This window comes from Trematomus bernacchii, unplaced genomic scaffold (genome assembly GCF_902827165.1).
Source record: "Trematomus bernacchii unplaced genomic scaffold, fTreBer1.1, whole genome shotgun sequence".
Classification (NCBI taxonomy): Eukaryota; Metazoa; Chordata; class Actinopteri; order Perciformes; family Nototheniidae; genus Trematomus; species Trematomus bernacchii.
Genome location: NW_022987332.1, coordinates 293603 through 315577, shown reverse-complemented (window position 1 = coordinate 315577; position 21975 = coordinate 293603). Strand labels below are relative to the sequence as shown.

The 21975-nt window shown below is 42.6% G+C and overlaps 1 protein-coding gene across 1 annotated transcript; it reads right to left on the bottom strand.

The window, feature by feature from the left end:
* Positions 1 to 7579: 7579 nt before the first annotated feature.
* On the bottom strand, positions 7580 to 20208 carry tollip (toll interacting protein). Its single transcript, XM_034127395.1, has 6 exons — positions 20064 to 20208; positions 13470 to 13619; positions 13193 to 13375; positions 11246 to 11398; positions 10693 to 10777; positions 7580 to 9934 (listed from the first exon to the last, which is right to left on the bottom strand). Exons 1-6 carry the CDS (start codon positions 20094 to 20096, stop codon positions 9711 to 9713), a joined length of 828 nt encoding a protein of 275 aa, XP_033983286.1. The 5' UTR covers positions 20097 to 20208; the 3' UTR covers positions 7580 to 9710.
* Positions 20209 to 21975: the final 1767 nt, after the last annotated feature.

Below are 21975 nucleotides of genomic sequence, written 5' to 3'. Positions count from 1 at the left end.
CTCAGATGCTCGAGGCCAAGACAAGAGGGGCAAAGGTAATGGCCATCCTCTGGTTAAAGAGGAGCCATACAGGTGTTAGAGCCGTTAGACCTAGCGATAGCTAGAGCACTCAGCTGAGTGTAAATAACTGGGCCAGGAAACAAATATGCAGTGGAGGGTAGTGAGCACAATAGTAGTTAGCTTGAGCGTGAGCACTCTGCTAACTGGGGTGAGAAAAATGAAGTCAGTTAATGGGTTTATGCCGTGAGAGGAGAGCGGGGAAGTACTCTCTCCACTAGCGCCGTAGCGAGTTAGCCTAAGCGAGAGCACTCTGCTAACTGAAGGATGGAACGGGCATTAAACCAACTGTGTGCAGGGAGAGGGGAGCGGATTCACTCTCTTCACTAGCGCTGTAGCAAGTACACTTTGAGCGAGAGCACTCAGTTAACTGGAGGATGGAACAGGAACCAACTGTGTGCAGGGAGAGGGGAGCGGAAACACTCTCTTCACTAGCGCTGTAGCAAGTTAACTTTGAGCGAGAGCACTCAGTTAACTGGAGGATGGATGCACTTTATATGTCGTTGCCACTCTTTGCATATCATGTATTTTGTTTTTTACCATGTTTGTAAAAAGTAATTTCCTTAAATGTTTTATGTGAGGGAATGGAAAATAGCTCAAAGCTAAATCTGGCACTGTTATGCTTGACACATTTAAATGTTTTAAGTGTTCATTACAGTGCATTGTCCCTGTCAAATAAACGATTAAATAAAATAACCAATTGTGCGCCGTGAGAGGGGAGCGAAGACACTCTCCTCACTAGCACTGTAGCAAGTTAATAATAATAATAATAATAAATTCAATTTATAAACAGGGTTGCCAACTTTGGGTACCTGGCTGGAGTGAGATTTTGATATCATGGGTTTCATTCGGTTTAATTACACATATGCGCACAAAATGACTGCTATCGTGTCAGCAGCGGGACCTTAGCATATATATAGGATATATATACAATATATACAAATACACAATAATGGACACAGACTATAAAGGGCACACAGTTTCATTCACTAATGAAAGTCAAACATGTTTGTTTCCACTGTTTTATTGTGTGCCTGTCGCGATAAGCAATTAATTGACTTATCATACGATAAATAAAAATGAACTCGATAACTTTTCTGACCTCGATAAATTGCCATTTACATGAGGATGTGACTAGCAGTTTGAAAGGATGTACTTGAATTATTATTATATATTATCATTATGTCAGTGGTAAAATGGTCATACAACGGTGCCGACAATATTATCGTTTATCGCAATAATTTCCGGGAAAATGTATCCAACAAAATGAATTATCGTGAGAGGCCTATACATGAAACACACACACACAAACAAATCTACAGACTTACTCCAAACTGCCAAATATATTAATTAACACACTCTCACTCTCATATACTCTTTGACTCTATTTTGGCCTAGTAGAACAATAAGCAGCAGACTTTTACTTTCTTATCATTTCTACTGGATCTTAGATCTGCGCATGCGCAATACGGGTCGGCAGTTGCGGCTCCAGAGTATTTTTGTTGGGTAATCTATGGTAGGGCTAACCCTTGTGGTGGGGCTCAGTATTTGCAATGTAATTACATACACGCTCCCCCCGACAGTGAAACGCCACGCGTGAGGTTTAGATTATTTCCCTGTCTCAATCCAAATTGAACTGTATGAAATAAAAAGGCACATTTGTCTTGTAGTAAATAAAAAGGGTGACCTGGAGCCAATCCTGCAATTTCCCCACAGGTGAAAGAGTTGACATGCTGAAAACCCAACCCCTGCAGGGGGGTCTGGGGGGATTCTCCCCCAGGAGATTTTTTGAAATACTAACATAAAATACACATTCTGGTACTCTCTTGAGAAGAAAAATAAATAAATCTATTACTACACATTTAAAAAAAATGAATGCCATATTAGTTTTTTGTGACTTTGTTCTGAAAGCTGAACCTGCTGCTCCTCACAGAGAGAAAGGGGAAGAGGCTGTGTGAATTACTTTACATTGTGGATAAGGGTGGATAGCCCCCATTGTTCTGTGTGTCAAAATGAAAGACAGCCCACACACCTATCAATCATCAAACCGTGGGGTCTTATTTCATTACGTGTTGATTTATATCAACACGTAATGTTGTATCGATGTATAGAGATGTACTACCGCAAAAGTATTCTCCGTCGAGACTTCCTGCAACAACACGACGCCGTTATCGTGATTCTGATTGGCCAGAAGACATTATCAAAGATGTTCTATTGAAAAGACGATCACTACGTGACAAAAGTTTTCAAAACCGTTTCTAGTCTTCGGTATTCTTGTTTTTGGCGTGAGAATAGTTTGGGCAGCGTGAGAGCGTGAGATTGAGAGTGAAAGCGTGTGTCACACGCCAGATGCGTGAGAGTTGGCAACCCTGTTATAAAGCACCTTTCATTGCTAGCAGCAATCCCAAGGTGCTACAGGAGGCATAATAAAAACAAATAAAATAAACAAAATCAAAAATTTTAATCAAAAGCTTTTTTAAAAAGAAAGGTTTTTAGGGCTTTCTTGAAGGAGTCAGTAGTCTGTGGAGTCCTCAGGTGGTCTGGGAGGGAATTCCACAGGCGAGGAGCAGCTGCACAGAAAGCCCGATCCCCCATTGTGCGTAGTTTGGTCCTGGGGGGGCGAAGCAGATGGTTGGTTGTGGAGCGGAGGTTGCGTGTGGAGGTTTGAGATGTGAGAAGTTCCTTCAGGTATGGAGGAGCGTTCCCGTGGATGCATTGATGGGTCAGTAGTGCGATCTTGTAGTCGATCCTGAATGAGACAGGAAGCCAGTGGAGGGAATGAAGAACGGGTGTGATGTGGTTGTATTTTCTCACCCTCATCAGGATCCTAGCGGCACTGTTCTGTACATATTTGAGCTTCTGAAGGCTCCCGCTAGGAGTCCCGATGAGGAGAGCGTTGCAATAATCGAGCCTTGAGGAGACGAAGGCATGGACCAGTTGTTCAGCATCTGACAGGGAGAGTGTGGGACGGAGTTTAGCAATGTTCCTGAGGTGGTAGAAGGAGGTTTTGCACAGGTGTTTGATGTGGGTGTCAAAAGTCAGATGTCTGTCAAATCTTACACCCAGGTTGGTAACTGCTGTGGAGAGGGGTATGTTTTGGCCAGAAAAGGTAATGTGGGTTATGGGGGATGACTGGACCTGGTTTGGTGTGCCAACTAAAATAGCTTCTGTTTTGGAGCTATTTAGTTGCAGGAAGTTTTCTCGCATCCAAGCCTTTATCTCCTCAATGCAGGTGTTAAGGGATGTTGATGGGAACGGTGACGATGATGGTGACAGTGACGATGCATGCGGGATAGGGTCTGTCTTTATATATAGCTGCGTGTCATCAGCATAGCAATGGAATGATAATCCATGCCTGCTGATGACACGGCCAAGGGGCAGAGTGTATAGGGTGAACAGAGTGGGCCCAAGGACCGACCCTTGAGGGACACCACAGGTGACAGGGTGTGTCTGGGACCTCGCACCTCCCAAGGAGACGTACTCTGTTCTTCCAGACAGGTAGGACTGGAACCAGCTCAGGGCGGAGTCAGAGAGTCCGATGGTGTGTTTGAGGCGCTGAAGGAGGATGTTATGGTCGACAGTGTCGAATGCTGCAGTCAGATCCAGGAGGATGAGGAGAGATGGGGATCCAGTGTCAGCCGCCATCAACAGGTCGTTTGTGACCCTGACCAGAGCTGTTTCAGTGTTGTGGGCGGAACGGAAACCGGACTGGAATTTTTCAAAGAGGCCGTTTAGTTGTAGATGGTCCTGAAGCTGGGTGGCAACTACTTTTTCCAGCATCTTGGCTAGAAATGGGAGGTTGGAGATGGGCCTGTAGTTGGCGAGGACATCTGGGTCTAGGGTGGGTTTTTTGAGAAGAGGTCTGATGACGGCAGTTTTAAGAGCCAATGGAACATAGCCAGCCTTGAGGGAGCTGTTGATGGCGTAGGTGATCATGGGACTTATAGCCGAGATGTTCGATTTGACAAGGGCTGTGGGTAGAGGGTCTAGTGTGCAGGTGGAGGGTTTCATCTTGCAGGTGATGTCCTCAACCTCTTGCTGAGAGATCTCCGTGAAGCAACAGAGCGGTTGGAAAATCCCATGCTGTGGGTTAACAGTAGGGACAGACACAGCGCAAGGGGTGGAGAGAAGAGAGCGAATAGTGGCAACTTTTGTCCTGAAGAAAGTAACAAAGTTATTGCACTGCTCTTCTGTAGTGTCGATGTGTGAGGGAGTTTGTGGCTTGAGGAGATGATCAACAGTAGAGAAAAGCTGCTTGGAGTTTCCAGGATTTTTACTGATGATGTCGGAGTAGAATTGTAACCGTGCTTTTTTGAGTGACTTTGAGTAGGTTTTTTGATGTTCCTGATAGGCTAATCTGTGAACAGTGAGTCCAGATCGTGCGAGACGCCGCTCGAGTACACGCCCAGCTGCCTTCAGGCTACGCAACTCTGAAGTGAACCAAGGGGCTGAGCGGGAGAAGCTGACTGTTCGTGATTTCAGTGGGGCGTGGAGATCCAGGACAGTACTCAGGGTTTTGTTGTAGTATTCCACTGATTCACTGACTGTAGTGAAGTTTGCAGAGGGGGGGATTTGCTGCAGGTCCAAAGTCATGATGTCTGTGTCGATGTGTTTCAGATTTCTGAAATAGATTTGACGTTTGGGTTTAATGTGGTGAGACAATTTGAACTCCATTGAAACAACCTTGTGATCCGACACTCCCAGATCGTACACCAACAGATTTGTGATGGGGGCCGAGTCAGTGATAACCAGGTCAAGCGTGTGCCCCCTGGTGTGTGTGGGGACATCAACATGCTGTTTGAGGTTGAGAACATCCAGTAGTTGCAAGAAGTCAGCTGCAGGTTGGCGGGAGGGGGTGTCAACATGGATGTTCAAATCCCCCAGTATGACAGTATTTGCAGATGTGGTACAGACTGAAGAGAGAAGTTCATTTATCTCTGAGATGAAGGCTGGGTTTGGTTTGGGTGGCCGGTAGATGAGAATAATAGTCATGGGGAAAGGGGGTTTGCATTTGAATGCGAGGCATTCAAAGGAGGATAGGTCAGGAAGAGACAAGGGGGTCAGTTTCAGGTCACTGCGGTGTATTACGGCTAAGCCTCCACCGCGACCAGTGCGGCTGGCTTTCTCCAGGTAATTATAGCCAGGAGGGGACAGGTCTCAGTAAGACACATTAAGTCAATCCCCCTATCTAGGATGTGATCATGTATGAGACATGATTTATTAGTGAGGGATTGTGTGTTAAATAGTTCTATTTTGAGGCTTGATGAGATGGTGCTATGTAGAGGAAGAAGTAGGCTGAAATCCACTCCACGTTTTCCGTCCCGCTTGGTGTGTAGAAGTCTCGCGGGGTTTCCAGAGCTACTACTAGTTCCATGAGCAGCTGTATTCTGATGACGTGGAAATAGTGCGACAGTGCGCTCAGCTGACCAGAGTGATGGAATGGAGTCTCCAGACTGGGAATAAACAAACTTTCTACGGGAGCTTCTGTGGATATAGCGGCTTCGGCGTAGAATTCCAAGTTGTTTAAGTGCTGAGATACAGGTTGGAGTGCTGTAATGTCTTAACTCGAGCAGCTGCGAGATGGAGTACTTTAGCATCATGCCGGTCCGGACAGATGCAGTTGGTAGCTGTTTGTGTTTGCCACGGACCTGCCAGCCAGAGATGGGGAAAGAGCCAGAAACACAGAAAGATCCACTGCATGGCAGAAGATCGAGATGGGTGGAGAAGTTGAGCTGGAATTGTTTGTGGTAGGTGTCGTTGCTGGCGTAGCGGCTAACCTTATTAGCCACTCGTAGCTCAATAAGGTTGAGCTACCTTATTAGCCACTTGTAGCTTAGACGTTAGTAGCTCGTCCATCCGACGAGGGATTTGCAGGAAAGTGGATTATTGTCTGGGTATAGTTGGTATAAGCATCCATATAATCCGTGCAAAAACAAAAGAAAAGCAGTAGAATCCTTGCTAAAAATAACAAAAGAGGCTACGAGGGAGAAGCGGCAACAGACCGTGCCAGCGTCCTCTCTCCTACAACCGATAGAGTCAAGAAGTGGTCTGGCTCCTCTTAGTTAGCTTTGAGCGAGAGCACTCAGCTAACTGGAGGATAGAACAGGAACTAATTGTGAGCTGTGAGAGGGGAGCGAAGACCCTCTCTTCACTAGCGCTGTAGCAAGTTAGCTTTGACCGAGAGCACTCAGCTAACTGGAGGATAGAACAGGAACTAATTGTGAGCTGTGAGAGGGGAGTGAAGACACTCTCTTCACTAGCGCTGTAGCAAGTTAGCTTTGAGCGAGAGCACTCAGGTAACTGGAGGATAGAACAGGAACTAATTGTGAGCTGTGAGAGGGGAGCGAAGACACTCTCTTCACTAGCGCCGTAACAGTTAGCTTGAACGAAAACATTCAGCTAACTGGACGATAGAACAGGTAAGGAAACAAATGTATGTAGTGAGAGGGGGGGGCGGAGACGCTCCCTTCACTAGCGCCGTAACAGTTAGCTTGAACGAAAACACTCAGCTAACTGGACGATAGAACAGGCAAGGAACCAAATGTATGCAGTGAAAGCGGGGCGGAGACGCTCCCTTCACTAGCGCAGTAACAAATTAGCGAGAGCCCTCGGCTAACTTGTACACAATTATCTCATTAGCTTGAGAATAGATAGCACAATCAGTGATAAATGGTAGCGATCTCACCGGCTGTGTGCAGGAGCTCCTGGGGTCCGAGCGGTGAACACCGCGGTCCCCTCCCTTGGGAGGGCGGACAGCTCGTCGCAGCCTTTGGAGGGCGAGCGTTTTTTCTAGCCCGCAGCCCCGATCGAGACGATCGCAAGGCTACAGGTAGCGATGAGCTAGAATTTTCAATAAGCTAGCTTGGCTTCTACTCATAAAGTAGTAACCTGCGCAGCGAGAAGATGAAAAAGAACTCAACTCGTTGACAACACCGGAACTTATGCCTTCCGGGGTCATACGAGGTCACACGTGACTTTGTTGATATAAATATTCGACCTACGCATGCGCGAGACAGAAGATATCCAGTGCTAAAGCACCGCCTCTGGCGGTCAGTAAGGATGAAATAGAACTTTGTGCAATATACCCTCTGGACAGTCACGCTTTATTTTGTCTCTCAATTAGTTGCTTTACTTATTGTGTTTTTTTATGTTAATAACGTGTGCATACTTTGTTATTTTTTAATATGTAAGTATATTCTCTTAACTTTATCTACACTATACCTCTGCTGTAAATGTCCTCGTTGCGTGACGAATGAAGGAGTTCTGATTCTGATCATCAGAAGCAGTGGACACACCTGACTGAAGGTAAAAGTACTCAGCGACCCCAGAAACCAGACTCCATGACCGCTATGAGCATTGCAGCATTTAGCCAGACCCAGCATGCACCTGTTGGTCACACAACAATGTGGGTATGTTTGATTTGGGTCACTGAATATTCCCACCATTACATCAGTGCTTAATGAAGGTGTGTGTTACATTCTTTAACTACACGGAGGAACAAAAAAGCCAACAGAAACCATAATGATGTCATCCTTCATTTTATTGTAGCTCTGTGTATTTTTGTACAGCTCACTATTTGCAAGCCCCGGCCCAGGTTAAACTGAACACCCCATAACTCTGCAACTCTCATTTCACTCTTTACCGATGCCCACTGACTTAAGAGTTAATGTCCCAGACCGTTAGAGACGGATTGAAGTGAACCTTGAAGTGTATCTTGGTTAAATTATTAGTACAAAAATTAGCAACTACTGGAGAAAAAACAAACAAATATCTGGTACTTTTATATAAAATCAGAAGTGTGTGTACATAAATTAGAACAAAAGTCAACTTGCATATTCTTTAAACTCTAATGTAAACTTTGCAAATCTGTCCTATTTGTTTCAAAAACTACACAGCCCTTTTCATTATCAAAACATCTAGACTTTGTATTATCTGTGTCTTGACCTTTAGTGTTATGCTTTAGTATACAAAGCCATATTCCTTCAAATACACTATGTGTAACTCTTGTTGTCTGAAACATGATTGTGAGAAGCTCACACTGAAAGTCCTGCTTCCACTGGATTCTTTAGGATTAGGATTTGATCCGATGTAAAATGCCTCTAAGATCTTTGTTCAAGCCATATTCATCAATATGTCAGCGGGGTCTGAATGATGTCTCACAGGGACGTGTTGCTTTAGATGGGTCACACTCAACACATGACTATTACACCTGCAGGTATGATGAGTATATACATGACACCAGGCTGGATAAAGGGAGATGACAATGAGTTGTTTTTACGAGCATCTTTTTCTTGTAACATCTTCCTTTAACAAAGATATTCATTGTGCTTGTTGTGTGGAGCTGAATGTAGCTGTGGTTGTGACGAGGGCACACGTTGTCTTCTGAACACTAAAACCACTCTTCCTCAAGCTATTTCAGTAACATGAAGATTTAAACAACTGCAGTTTATGCCAAGCATGACGATAAATGACAAAAGATTCTAATAATCAATTTAATAAATTAAACTGCAAGTGCAAGGATGTCCAGATGCTGAAAGAACAGAATCACATGACACAGAACAAAATGACTGCAATTGTGAAGTAATAATGAGCGATAGTAAATGAATCACAAGTGATAAGTCCATCAGACGACATCTGTCACGTGAACCTTTGGCAGGCAGAATCCACCGAGTGGAGGAAAGCTCGAGGAGCTAGAGGACAGAGCTGTGGCCGGGAATCAGGAAGCGCTGCGCTCACATCACACAGTGAATATGAATCTGTTGGTCCTCATGTACATGCTAGGATGGTGGGGGGGGTCACCATAAACAATAGATACAATTCATTGTTCTTTTACTTCATACTGCAGGACCATCTTGAACTTTGACCCTCTTGCTCTTATATCTGCTATCCAGTCAGACAAATGTGGTGTTTTTGGCATTCTGGGTTTGACATACTATGAATTGGAACATATTAAATGTTTTTCTGGCACACTAAATAGTTTGGTCCTATGGGGATGAACATCCAGTGGGGTTCTCACCCTCACTACTCAGGGGGCACTAAGTATTTCTTAATACAGCGGTGAATACTTATCTCAATAAAAGTTAGAGTAAATCTCTCCAGACAATGTTCATCACAGCTAACTGTGTTTTTATCAAAACTCTCATATATACACCGGATATTACTTTACAACAGTTCCCACATCCTTACTGCACTGATTGATAATTGGTGTCATCAAAACTTTGCAGAGAAATGATTTGCTCACTATGAAAGATGACTCAGAGGGACATGGCGTTGCCTCAGGGCGTTTGTTCATTGACTCATCACCATATATTCTAAATAATTTATACATCCATAATAATTTACCAGATTTTGAGCTCTGCATTAAACACTTTACAGCGACATATAAAACAACAGAATTCTGCAGGTTACTACAGACATGGTGTAAACATCATAATAACAACAGGACTCACTACAGCTCAGACAGTGCAAATCAAACGCTGAGAGAGCAGATGAACACACTGATACAAACCTTAAGCACCCTCACATCCTAACGCAGGATCAATAGAGGGACAGGAAACATCTCTGTGGCTGCAGAGTGTGTGTGTGTGTGTGTGTGTGTGTGCACGTGCGTGTGTGCGTGCGTGTGTATGTCCGCTGTGAGCCGCGTTCTGCAGTTAGAGCTCCTCGGCCATCTGCAGCAGAGAGTTGATGGCAGCGTCCTTGTTGCCCTGCTGGGCGTCCAGCACGGTGCGGACCACCTCGGGGTCCAGGTTGGGGAACATGTCCTGCAGAGCCTTCAGGTCCTCCTCGCTGCACACCGGCCCCGGGCCCCCCACTGCGGGCACGGCTGCGGGTAACCCCATCGGCACCATGCCCTGGTTGTAGACTGCAGGCACTCCTAGCAACACAACACACACTGCTGATGTAAGAGCCAGACACAGAGGGGGGGGGGGAACTAACAGAGAAGAGCCAGCCCAATAAAAGGTCTTAGGCTTTTAAAATAACTATTTATGCTGCTGTAACAACAACAATTTCTCAATTTGGGATCAATAAAGTACTATCTATCTATCTATCCATTAGGTTTTAATCCTTTTTTCAGGCAAGACAGTAACCACTTAGCTTCAAAATATGTGATCAGTTTATCCAAATAACATACATTTTTGGATTTGATGTCGATGTTTGGAGCTGACGAGGGTAGACACAGGTCGGCAATGTAAATAACCTCAGGGTATTTAATAATATTTAGAAGTTAAACCACCAATTTGGGGATAGTTAGAAAGATACTTAGCTAGCTAGGCATCTTGTTAGATAGATAGCTAACATCTGCCAGCTAGCACACTGTTAATTAATACTGTCTGTAGGTCAACTAGTTTTTATAAATTTCAACCCTGTTGACCTGTGGCTACCCTTCTGACGGTGAAGGTGATTACAAAAACACGTGTGTGTGTGTGTGTGTGTGTGTGTGTGTGTGTGTGTGTGTGTGTGTGTGTGTGTGTGTGTGTGTGTGTGTGTGTGTGTGTGTGTGTGTGTGTGTGTGTGTGTGTGTGTGTGTGTGTGTGTGTGTGTGTGTGGTGTGTGTGTGTGTGTGTGTGTGTGTGTGTGTGTGTGTGTGTGTGTGTGTGTGTGTGTGTGTGTGTGTGTGTGTGTCTGACCGACCTGCAATGGGCACATATCCCACCCCCTGCTGGTACACAGAGGGCATCAGGACGACGGGCTGGGTCACCATGCCTGCAGGTAAGGACTGACAGAGAGGAGAGATGAAGAACTGAACATGTTCATCACACCTAAAGAGGGGTGGGGTGGATAAGAATATAATGCAAAATGGCATTATATTGTATATGGTTTTCTTTGTATTAAGACTAAGAAACGACTCATAACCTGGAAGATGGTTCAAATATATCTCAAAATGAATATAATATATTTAATTTTTATAGCGCTTTTCTCGAATATGATTGTGAATATAACCTACTCAATTGCTATTGAGAACATGAGTCCTATTTACCTTGATTATTTGGGAACATGATACGCTTTGCATTTATTATGTGTCCATAATACACAGGAATATTTCTCGTATTGCACTGTGCTGGTGTTGTTAGTTTATTGTGTTGTTTGCTGTAAAAAAGTTGAATAAAGTCTAAGTGGTGGAGTTGCACATCCTCCACATGAGGGTCTCAGGAGTGGGGAAGAGTACGAGAGAGAGTGCACTCACAGCGAAAGACATCACCAGGTTGATCATGCCCTCCTTGTCGTCGCCCTGCCGACCGCTGAGGGTGAACCACTCGTCCACCACGCTGCCCCCCCGCAGGCTTTCAGGGATGGTGACGTGAGTCCATGCTATCCTGTCGTCCATGGAGAACGCTCTCTGGAAACAGACAAACAGCACGCTCAGAGCTCACTCACTGAACACATGCTGAGAGAGACAGTTCTGTCTGATTAACTGTTCCAAATATCCCAGGAAACACAGGGAGAACAATTGTATATAAATAAACATTCTGTGGTTAAGGTATTCTTCTAACATGGGCTGCGTTTCACTTCTCTTATTTTTCATTTCCTCGCTCCTTGGTCTCGGTCTCACCGGAAGTTGATTTGTCTGCGCCATCTTGAGTAGCGTCCCAATGGCCTTATTTTTGCCGGAGGAGCGAGGAGCGATAATGGAGGAGCGATAGTCGAGGAACTACCGGACCATCCTTCGATGAAATCCTCAGACACTCGCCCCGCCCCCTTACTGTGTATCGCTCACTGATTGGACGATGCAGTGCATGCACTGATCTGATGCTTCTTGACATGAGAGCAGTTTCCCAGCGGAGTGAAGAAAACACATGAAACTCACGGGACTCACTCCTCAGTTTATACTGTGTTTTGTTTCAATTAATGCATCATTCAGTTACAAATATGTGATATATCTGAACAACAAAGTGGTCAAAAATCATTTTATTCATTTTTTGGAAACATTTTCATGATCGCTTTTTTCGTTTTACATTTTCATTTATTGTCATTTCCATTCAGTCAGTCATTAAGTGCTATTTAAAATGTTAATTTGCTACATATCCACACAAACAAACAAAGTGTGCAATCCAATGAATGTTAATCTAACTGGGTTTTGATAGATAACATATCTCTTTTTCTTCTCTCAATTATTTTATTTCTATTGTTCTAATCAATATTAATCCAACTATTGTTCGTTTATACATTTTAAGAATGGCGTTTATCTTTTTTGAGAATGAGTTCTTATTTTATTTAATGTATTTGGGTCTACAACAGATGATACAAATGTTTGTGTCAGTAAATGTGTACTAACAGAGGCGGGGGTGTTTGTGAAAATAACGGGGACAGAGCTGCTGTCAGACGAACAGCTGTGCGGCGTCATCACAAACGGACGTCGCTTCACGTGACGCTCCGGAGGAAAAGGACGTCCCATTGCTCTTAAAACTCATTTCCCTGCTTCTCGTGGTTTCCTTGCGTCTCTCCATGCTTCCCTGGTGGGAGGGACTAGTCGCAGGGAAACAACGCAAGTGAGGGACGCAAGGAATCCATTTAATCGAAGTGAAACGCAGCCCTTGTCTTCACTAGATGTGGTTTAGTTTAAGCCCAATGACTATGGTCCCCAGTTTAACTAAACACACTGTCGCACACATGCACTGCAACAGGGGGTGCACCCCTGGTCCCATAACAATTCATTTGTAGCACAGTACTATACTTGAAATAAAGAAAAAATCAAAGATTAAAAAAAGAAAAGTACTTGTGTAACTTTGTGAGGTGGTAAGGAGGCAATCATCATCGGGATGGAAACTAAATAAGAGTTGTAAATATCTGTTCAAAGGGCACTGCCTTTAAACACCCGCCTTATCAGATATGTCTAAACTGAATGAATATTAAAGGCCTTTGCCTTTATGTTTTTTTGTAAAATATGTTTTGACTTTTATCAGCATATAGCTGAACAGTATATAAGAACATCAATTTAAAAACTGAAACTAGTTCAAATGTTCATAATTTCTCATCTCATAATCATCTTCTTGTCTGTACGGGTGTTACTGTTGGAGTATCACTGAATGTTTGTACTGTGGTTCTTAATGCGGTTTGGAAACTGTTACACCCCTTCTTATCCATGTGTGTGTGAGTACTGTAGGGGACGGATTCAGCAGGTCCCCTTCCTCACCTCATCAAAGATCTCCAGGTAGAAGGAGTCCACCCCCGGGGGCACGGTGCACTGGATCACCTTGTTCCAGCGCGGGTTCTTGGCTCCGTTGTGAGCAGTGGGGGTCTCGTACACTGCGTAGCCCAGCCGGACCCGGCAGTACGGATCCATCCGGGTCATCCCGTAGTTCTTAGCCAGCTTCCCCTTCAGAGCAGAACAGACAGGACCAGTGTGATATGATCCACAGGGGGACAGACATCCAGATGAGACACAGCTGTGTGTGTGTGTGTGTGTGTACCTGCACCACTGTGATGCTGAGTCGCCCCACAGTTGCCATGGAGCCCCCGTACTGCAGCTGGTGGGCCGCCTGTGCGTCCAGGTGCACCTGCTGCTGCTGCTGGGTGGGGGTGATCCGCAGGAAGTCCTGGGGAAGCTCCCCAATGTACACCTGAACACACACACACACACACACACACACACACACACACACACACACACACACACACACACACACACACACACACACACACACACACACACACACACACACACACACACACACACACACACACACACACACACACACACACACACACACACACACACACAATGGCAATTCAAAGATGACAAAAAAGACCTGAGACAAATTTAACTGCCAGAGTAAAGAGCTAAAGTTAGGCTATAAGGAACTAGATCTTGGTCACATGACTTCATGTCAACATCACTAAGCTACAGGTGGCAAATGTTTGGTGTGATGACAATAGTCTCATTTAGACACTTGTTAGCAAACCCTGAAGCTTCTGAAGACAACTCTCCTAAGCTTGTGTTAACCACAGATCTTATTTCAGGCATCTAACCAAAAGACATGTTCAGAATAATTCGAAGGTAACAGAAGCACAGCGTTCCAGGTAATTATTCACAACTGCGAAACATATGTAGTTATGAATACTGTATTCCATTTCTGCAAATGTATGCCCATAACAGTATACTGTCCCTTGATTGTGGAATCAAACAATTATACACAAATGATCGCGTTCAGGCCATTATGTTTTTCTGCCACATGTCTAGTTTCCCCCTCTTTACGATCCCCCACATCAAGTGTGGCCTTTCAGAACAGCTACAAACACTTTTGCCTTTGACCTGGTCTAAGGACACATCGTAAAATGTCTTTTTTTTTTACATGTCTGGACTGTCAGAACATCCAGCCCGAGTCACAAGAGTCATTTTGAAAGCATTCAACAGCTCAGCATCACTGCAGACAGCACATGATACATTCTGTTCTTGTATATATCATATTCTATTTACGTGTATGTAGACTTCTTGCACTATTATTTTATTTATATTTTTGGATTTTATTATATCACTATGTTGCATTGTTGGAGGAGCTCGGGTCATAAGATTTTAATTCCATCATTTATCATAGCATAGCAAATACTGGCAGTTATCATGAGACTCAAGTTAGATTCTAAAGTTGCATGATGAAATCAGAAACAATGCCCGACGTGTTTTGGACGTCATATGTGACCCGCTCTATAGAAATCAGTCGGAAGTCGCAACGGCTCATTTCAAAATAAACGTGGATTTGCGTAAAAAAATACGCATTTTTTTCGGGGTTCGGGTGTTTTGTTTGATTTTAACTAAACAAAGTCTTGGCTTTCAGAATATGAAACTTTTAATTCCAAAATCACACGATAAATACATTTTTGAAGCTTGTAAAGGGAAGATGACAGGCACCTCTCACTCGCACTCTGCTGTTCCGCAGCACCGCTCTCCCTCCCTCCCGCTAAGTTATGAATGTAAGGCGTGTATAGTAATCATAGATAACACGGCAGGGTCCGTGAGAGTTTGTTTTCATCTGATTTCAAACAAACAAAGTCTTGGCTTTCAGAATATTAAACTTGTTTCGGCAAATTCAACTGATAAATACAACTTTGAAGCTTGTAACGGCCTCCATGATCAAGCGGCTTCTCCGATTTTGTTGTCAATGTTTGACTGAACTTTGTTACTGTTCACATATAAGTAAACATTACGTTTTAATGATTTAGTGTGCTGGTGTTATCTTTTTCAAACCACACACTGTCCACCTACTTATTGATCCACTATCAGCGTCAGTGCACCCCGCTGCCAGATTGTGCCTGTGCGTCATTCACTCTCAACATGGATACAAGTACAATAAGCATTCTTCAGGTGTAGGTAGATTCTCTATTCGGGCATGATAGCCTACTGTATATGTGCGACTGTCGGTCCGATATTGAAAAAAAAAAAAAAACTTAATTTAAAATGTTTTTATTTATTTTTTATTCTCAAAATTCCGGGCCAAATATTATTGCTGGCGGGCCAACAATGGCCCGCGGGACGCCTGTTGCCGACCCATGCTGTAGGCTGTACACTCTAATTCAACTTTTACATTTCTATTTGCAGGTTGCCTCGTGCACAAACAAATATGAGGTAAAAAGAAAACGCAAATGGTTGCCGGAGTGGAAGAAGTCCTTCCCATTTGTTGAATTTGATGCAGAGACAGGCATGATGTTCTGCAAAAGCTGTCGTGCTTTTCCCAGTCTTGCGAAAGGGAACAACCTTTTCATTGGTGTGGGTGATGGCAAAATCCGGATAAAAACACTCCAAGAACACAGCAAAACTACATCACATTCTGACTGCTCAGGCGCTCAGGCTGCGAAAGTAAACCCAAGCGGAACACCCATGGCTTGTGTCCTACACAAGATGTCAGAGAATGTCAGAGAAAAGATGAGAAAGCTATTTAATATAGCTTACTTTGTGGCAAAAGAAGAAACCCCCTTCACCATGTTTCCAAGCCTAGTTGACTTGCATCACAAAAATAATCTGGACCTTGGTGACACTTACAAGAACGACAATGCCTGTCGCACCTTTGTCCAGGCCATAGGTCAATCTATGAAGGATGACCTGGTGGAGAAACTAAAAAACACACACTTCTTCTCTGTCATGTCCGATTCGAGTGTTGATCGCTCCGTGAAAGATCAGGAGATGGTCTAATTGACATATGTGGAAGATGGCAAACCTGTCAATCAATTTGTGGACATTGTTTTATTGGAGCATGCCCACAGCCAAGGCATCCTTGACGCAATACTTGTTGGTTTGAGGAATGTGGGCCTGACTGAGCAAGACTTGAAATCCCGGATGGTTGGCTTCGGCTGTGATGGTGCATCTGAGTTCACAATGGAGTGGCAGCCAAGCTGAAACAAATGTGTCCCTCAATTGTACCAATCTGGTGTGTGGCTCACAGACTGGAGCTGTCAGCGCTTGACAGCATCAAATCAGTGCCTCTGCTGGCTGAATTGAAGGAGACACCGAATGGTGTTTACAAGCACTACTCCCACTCTGCAAAAGCTCCCCGTGAGCTCCATGCACTTGGGAAAGTTATGGGCATAAATGTGGTCAAACCAGGTAACATTGATTGGACAAGATGGCTTCCACATATGTCCAGAGCCCTTGAAGGTTTGGTGAAAAACTTCAAAGTTACCCTGGTTCACTTTGAGAACCATGCTAGTGATCCGAATGACAGGGAGAGCACGTGCCATTCATCGGTCCCTGACACAGTACAAGATGGTGATGTTCATTCACTTGGTGATGGACATTGTTCAGGAGCTGAAGCAGCTCAGCCTGCTGTTTCAGAGGGATGGACTGACCTTGCAGATGGTCTCTGATGGACTACAAACGACAACACTGTCACTTGTAGCCATGCAGGTCAGTAACATTTATTTTGATTAATTGTTGAACATTAACAATTGAATATATAGGAATTGGTAAAACTGGTATTTATATAATCCCTAAATATGAAAAACTGTGAAGATATTTTGTAATTTGTGATTATATTATTGAAAAACTGTGGAAGTATTTTGTGCTGTTATTATATAATAAGAAATATTTAAAATGTGAATAATGTACGCCTGGAAATGTACACATTATCAACATCATCATAGTAAATATTCCATATATTATACACATTTCAAATATTTATTATTATAGTCACAATATAACATACTTTAAAACGTTTTCATTTTATGGATTACAATGAGTAAAATGTTTTTTCTTTCCTTTTATTACAAACCTAGACAGACCCAGGCCCGAGGCTCCAGAAGGTACTGGATGAGGTTGGACCTGGAAACACCTGGCAGAATGTCCAGCTCAACAGGAGGGAAACGGACAGAAGACACAGCTGAACTGGCGACATTTGGCAATGCTGAGCTCATTGAATTCATGGAGCATTTCCAATCCATCCTTGCAGAATGCGGGGACTTTACTTCTGGAGAGGCAGCTAAGAGAGAGTGGCTTGACCTGAAAGTCCTCGTACAGCGTCACTACAGGCACATTGAACCCCAGGTGCTGTGGCAGAGGCTACTTACAGGTGCTATTGGAAGGGAAGACCAGTTTAAGCAAATGAAGGTCATAGTGGAGATCACACAAGTGCTCCCCATGAGTTCATCTTGCTGCGAGCGTGGATTCTCCAGCATGAAGAGAATTAAGTCAGACTGGAGGTCTTGCTTGTCTAACGAGATGCTTAGCTTCCTCCTGCACATCTCAGTTCATGAAGTGGTGGAGTAGTGGCTGCAGGACCAGAAGGCCCCAGTTCCAAGACTAATTAATATGTCAAGGTCTCCTGACTGTGTTACAGTCATCCTGGTTACTGGTTACTCTGGGTTCTGTCTTCAGGACAGAGTGTTGGATTTTTTTGTTAATTGGATGGGACTTGATTGGATTCAATATTAGAGTAACTTTCTCCTTTGTGTGTTTTTTAAAATATATTTGGCCTTTGTTTATGTGATTGACTGATTTACTCAAATAAAAAGGTTGATGAATTATCATCTAATGATTTGTATGGTGTTTTATTTATGTTAAGGTCACTTTGAATGTTTTAACTAATGATAATGTAGAAAAACTAATATTTTAAATTCGGGACGGTCCACATTCATTTCGGGACGGTTCCGGGAGGATGGTGAAAAAAGTTAGTCGAGAGCCCTGTAGCCATGTTTAGGAAAGTAAACACAGCTGTCCAATGAGGGTACAGGATAGGGATCAGTAAGCATAATAAGGAGGTTGACATAAACAGGCACTGAAATAATAGACTGTGCCTTTGAGCTAGCCCTGGGCTGTAATATGACATATGTTTTGAGTTTGTGTATAAGTTTGCTTAAATTTTGGTAGAGCTCCCCTGGAGAAAAATGCACCAGCCGCCACTGAATTCAGATTCAGATTATGCTCAGAAATCACAAGTCTTTTATTCGCCCCTCTCACTGAGAGAAAATATACGTTGTTGAGAAAAGAAAAATTGGCAAATACTATAAGTATAGCTATCATAACATAAAGAGGTAACCACACTTTAATTCAATCTAATAAATACACGAACATACTGTAGTAAGATTTGTCTTTTTTTTCATGTGATTTGGTTGGCAGCTCTGGGAAGAAGTTCAATTAAGTTGCAATTATTTCCCTTAAAGAGAAATGGTCAGATGTCAGGATGTGGTCAGGCCTGCTAGCATGATGCTACAGCGTGTTAATGTTGCATCTTTTATCAGCTGTGAGGCCTGAAATGGGGCTATCCTTCCAGAAGCACGCAATACAGGGCTTCCAATATTTACCCCACATGACCCAAACAATTCATGTGAAGTACTCTATTCATGTTGCCCTTTTATTGCTGCATGATCTTAACACCTATTTAGAATACGCTTCTGCAAACAAATGATGACTTGTCTGTATTATATTTCTTATTATTGCAGAGAAATGTATGCTATTATATAACATAATCACAGATAATTTAAAAAATGTGAGAAACCAAGGAGGTATACATCTACTGTATGAAGTGTGTTGCACAATTCCTATGCACTATTGTAAGTATTTTATTTGTATGTTAAGTACAAACCCTCATATGGTGCATTGTTGAAGGAGCCTGGGACTTAAACGACAAAAACATTTGTATCTTTGAGTCAATAAATATTTTTAAAACCCTTTAAAATGGCCTTCCCTCACCTTAAAACCATGTCCATGTACTATACAGCTGCTGAGGACACACTGAGCATCTGTCCCTGACCTGCTCTCATTACAGATGTGACAGCAACTGCTTTCCATTGTAAACAAAGCACACATGCATCATGATGGAGTCCTTTCCCTGAGGAACACCCTCAGTGTTCTAATGTATTTCCATTTAATAAGAGGTGTTTCTTTTACTTATTAAATGACTCACTTATCTACTCACTTGTTTACAATATACCATTAGCTAATACAACATATAAATCCACTAATACATAAACATATGATTAAAGGTTTAGATATCTAGCAGCAGCATATTGAGTCATCACAAGGAGCTGTGATTCATGCATCAATCATCATCATCCAGTAATATGATATATATTACACATAGCAAGTACTTTAACTGTTGGTACTTTAAGTATATTTTGATGATATTTGATCTGAAGGCAGGACTTAAACTTGTGACTCAGTATGTTTACAATAACAGTAGTATATGTCTTGTTTAAAGATCTCAGTGCTTCTTTGATCAATAACAGTACTAAGTCTGGATAGACCACCTCCTCGGAAGTTACTAACAGTAAAAAGTATTGTTTACCGAGGTTATGTGTTGTTGTTTTTGTAGACAACACTGTGTATAAGCATTAGCTGCTGTAGCGCTTTATTGACAGCCTGTTATGCTAGCTAAGCTAAGCTAATATCAGCTCCTTATCTATATAACATATATAATATAGTCGGTGATTGTGTCCGTGTTGAACTGCTGCTGGTCGTTTCTGTTGAATCACTGACTTATGAACTGTCAGAGCTGAGTGTAAACAGCAGTGGGGGCTAGTTCCGCCTAGCCCCTGTTCTCCCAGCCGTCACACAGAGCCACAGAGCCGCAGAGCGTTACCTGTCCCCGCTGGGTGCTGATGGTGGTCGCCATGTTGTCTCTGGGTATCCGCGGGAGATCAGATTCTGGAGAGTTCTTCAAATGAAATCACAACTTCAGAGCTGTCAGTGAGCAGATCGGATCTAGCTCGGATTTGTTACTTTCGACCCGGAAGTGATTCTTTTTTTTTTTAGAAAGCTTTATTCACAACCAGTTTCCCCATTCAGAATACAAACACAACTTTTACTGAGTGGAATCCCAACATATACCGTGATTAAAACGATTTATTATTAACATGAATAAACATATTTGTGATGAAGAGTAATTTATTATATTAAACAATTATGACAATGTCATAACAAGTTTCTCTTATGTTAGGCTAGTGTGTACACATCGTACAAATACATCAAATAGAAACAATATTATTTTCTCTCTACAATAACCATAGACTGTATATAACCCTATATTCAATATTTTCCAATTTGAATTTTTTTTTTACAGTGAAGCTAGTTTTGGACATCTGGAAACATTATTTCCTTACTTCTGAGTATAATCTGCTCTTTGATGAACATAACTCTTTTTAAGCATGTATGCGTCATGACACATTTTGGCCTGTTACATAGTGTATCATATGTAACAGGCTATTATTATATATAAATGCTATGTCAATAATACTGTAGCATCAAATGGGAAATGAAGAAGTGACTCATGCATATACAAAGGACCCAGTAGAGTGGTGCAGGAATGAGTCCTAAACCAGGAAATGATTTGGCATTTATAGCTTGCTCCTTCGTCTTGAAATCACTGAGATGTTGGTTAAACTCCTGAAAATAAGGTCTGTGGTTAATGAAAGTTTCTTTAAAACAGTTGTTGTTAAAAGTTGACCAAATAAGCCAAGCATTAGCTGCCTTTAGCTAAGCGGTGGTGACGCAAAGTCACATAATCACCATGTTATATTATGTTGGCTAATTAGGTTTGGCGATTGCATTTACTCGTAAACTATTATAAAAGTGGCATTAATAAGATATTCCTGCTGAACACAACCTGTACAATAAAAAGGGGTAACACTCCGATCACCTCTGCTACGCGCCGTTCGTTGGATGAGGCTGGATCTCTATTAAATTAAGAAAGGAATTGAAAACACCGGAATCAAAGTTATAACAAATTATCTGAGTTTACTTCTGGTAGGAAACCAAACACATATACAAGTTATACAGAGTACTCGAGTACTCCGGGCTTCAGGTTTGTGATGCGGTTTACAGGTAGACAGACCAGCCTTCAGTAAAACCAGAAGCATTTTTACACTCAAAAACATCAGTATTCATATCTATTTTTGGGGCGGAGATGTGTCGACTCTTCCTTCCCATTTTCCTCCCAAGCGAATCAGAGTTCCGTGAGGAGGAGCTGTGTAAGCTGATCACCTCCCCCAAGTGTCCTGATTGGCTGGATTCCCTTCTGGCCGGGTTCAATAGTTCTTCACCATAACTTGGAATTCCAAAGTTCTCTAAGGTCAAAAGTCAACCTCTATCTCCACCCTATCTACTCTACATTCCCTTCCCATGGGGTTTTTTCACATAAACTATCCTCCTTCAGACATTTAAACTTTTCTTCACCTATTTAACGATGTCTTTAACGACTTAAAACCAACATCTGGCTTTTAGGGGTGAAAAAGGCCAAGTGAAACAGAATCTCTGGATCAGTGAGTTTGAAAGTAAGAATATCCTTTCTATATATAATTACCCAAAACCGTTGTGATTACATAAAACAGTTCAAACAATACATGTTCACTAAAATACAATTCAAAATAATACATGTTTACTTCAATACAGTGTAGAATCATATCTTTTTACTTCACCTCTTATTTTCTTTTTTATATCACACCATAGATTGTGTGGAGCATGGTGAAATAAATAAAATGGAATCACACTTGGAG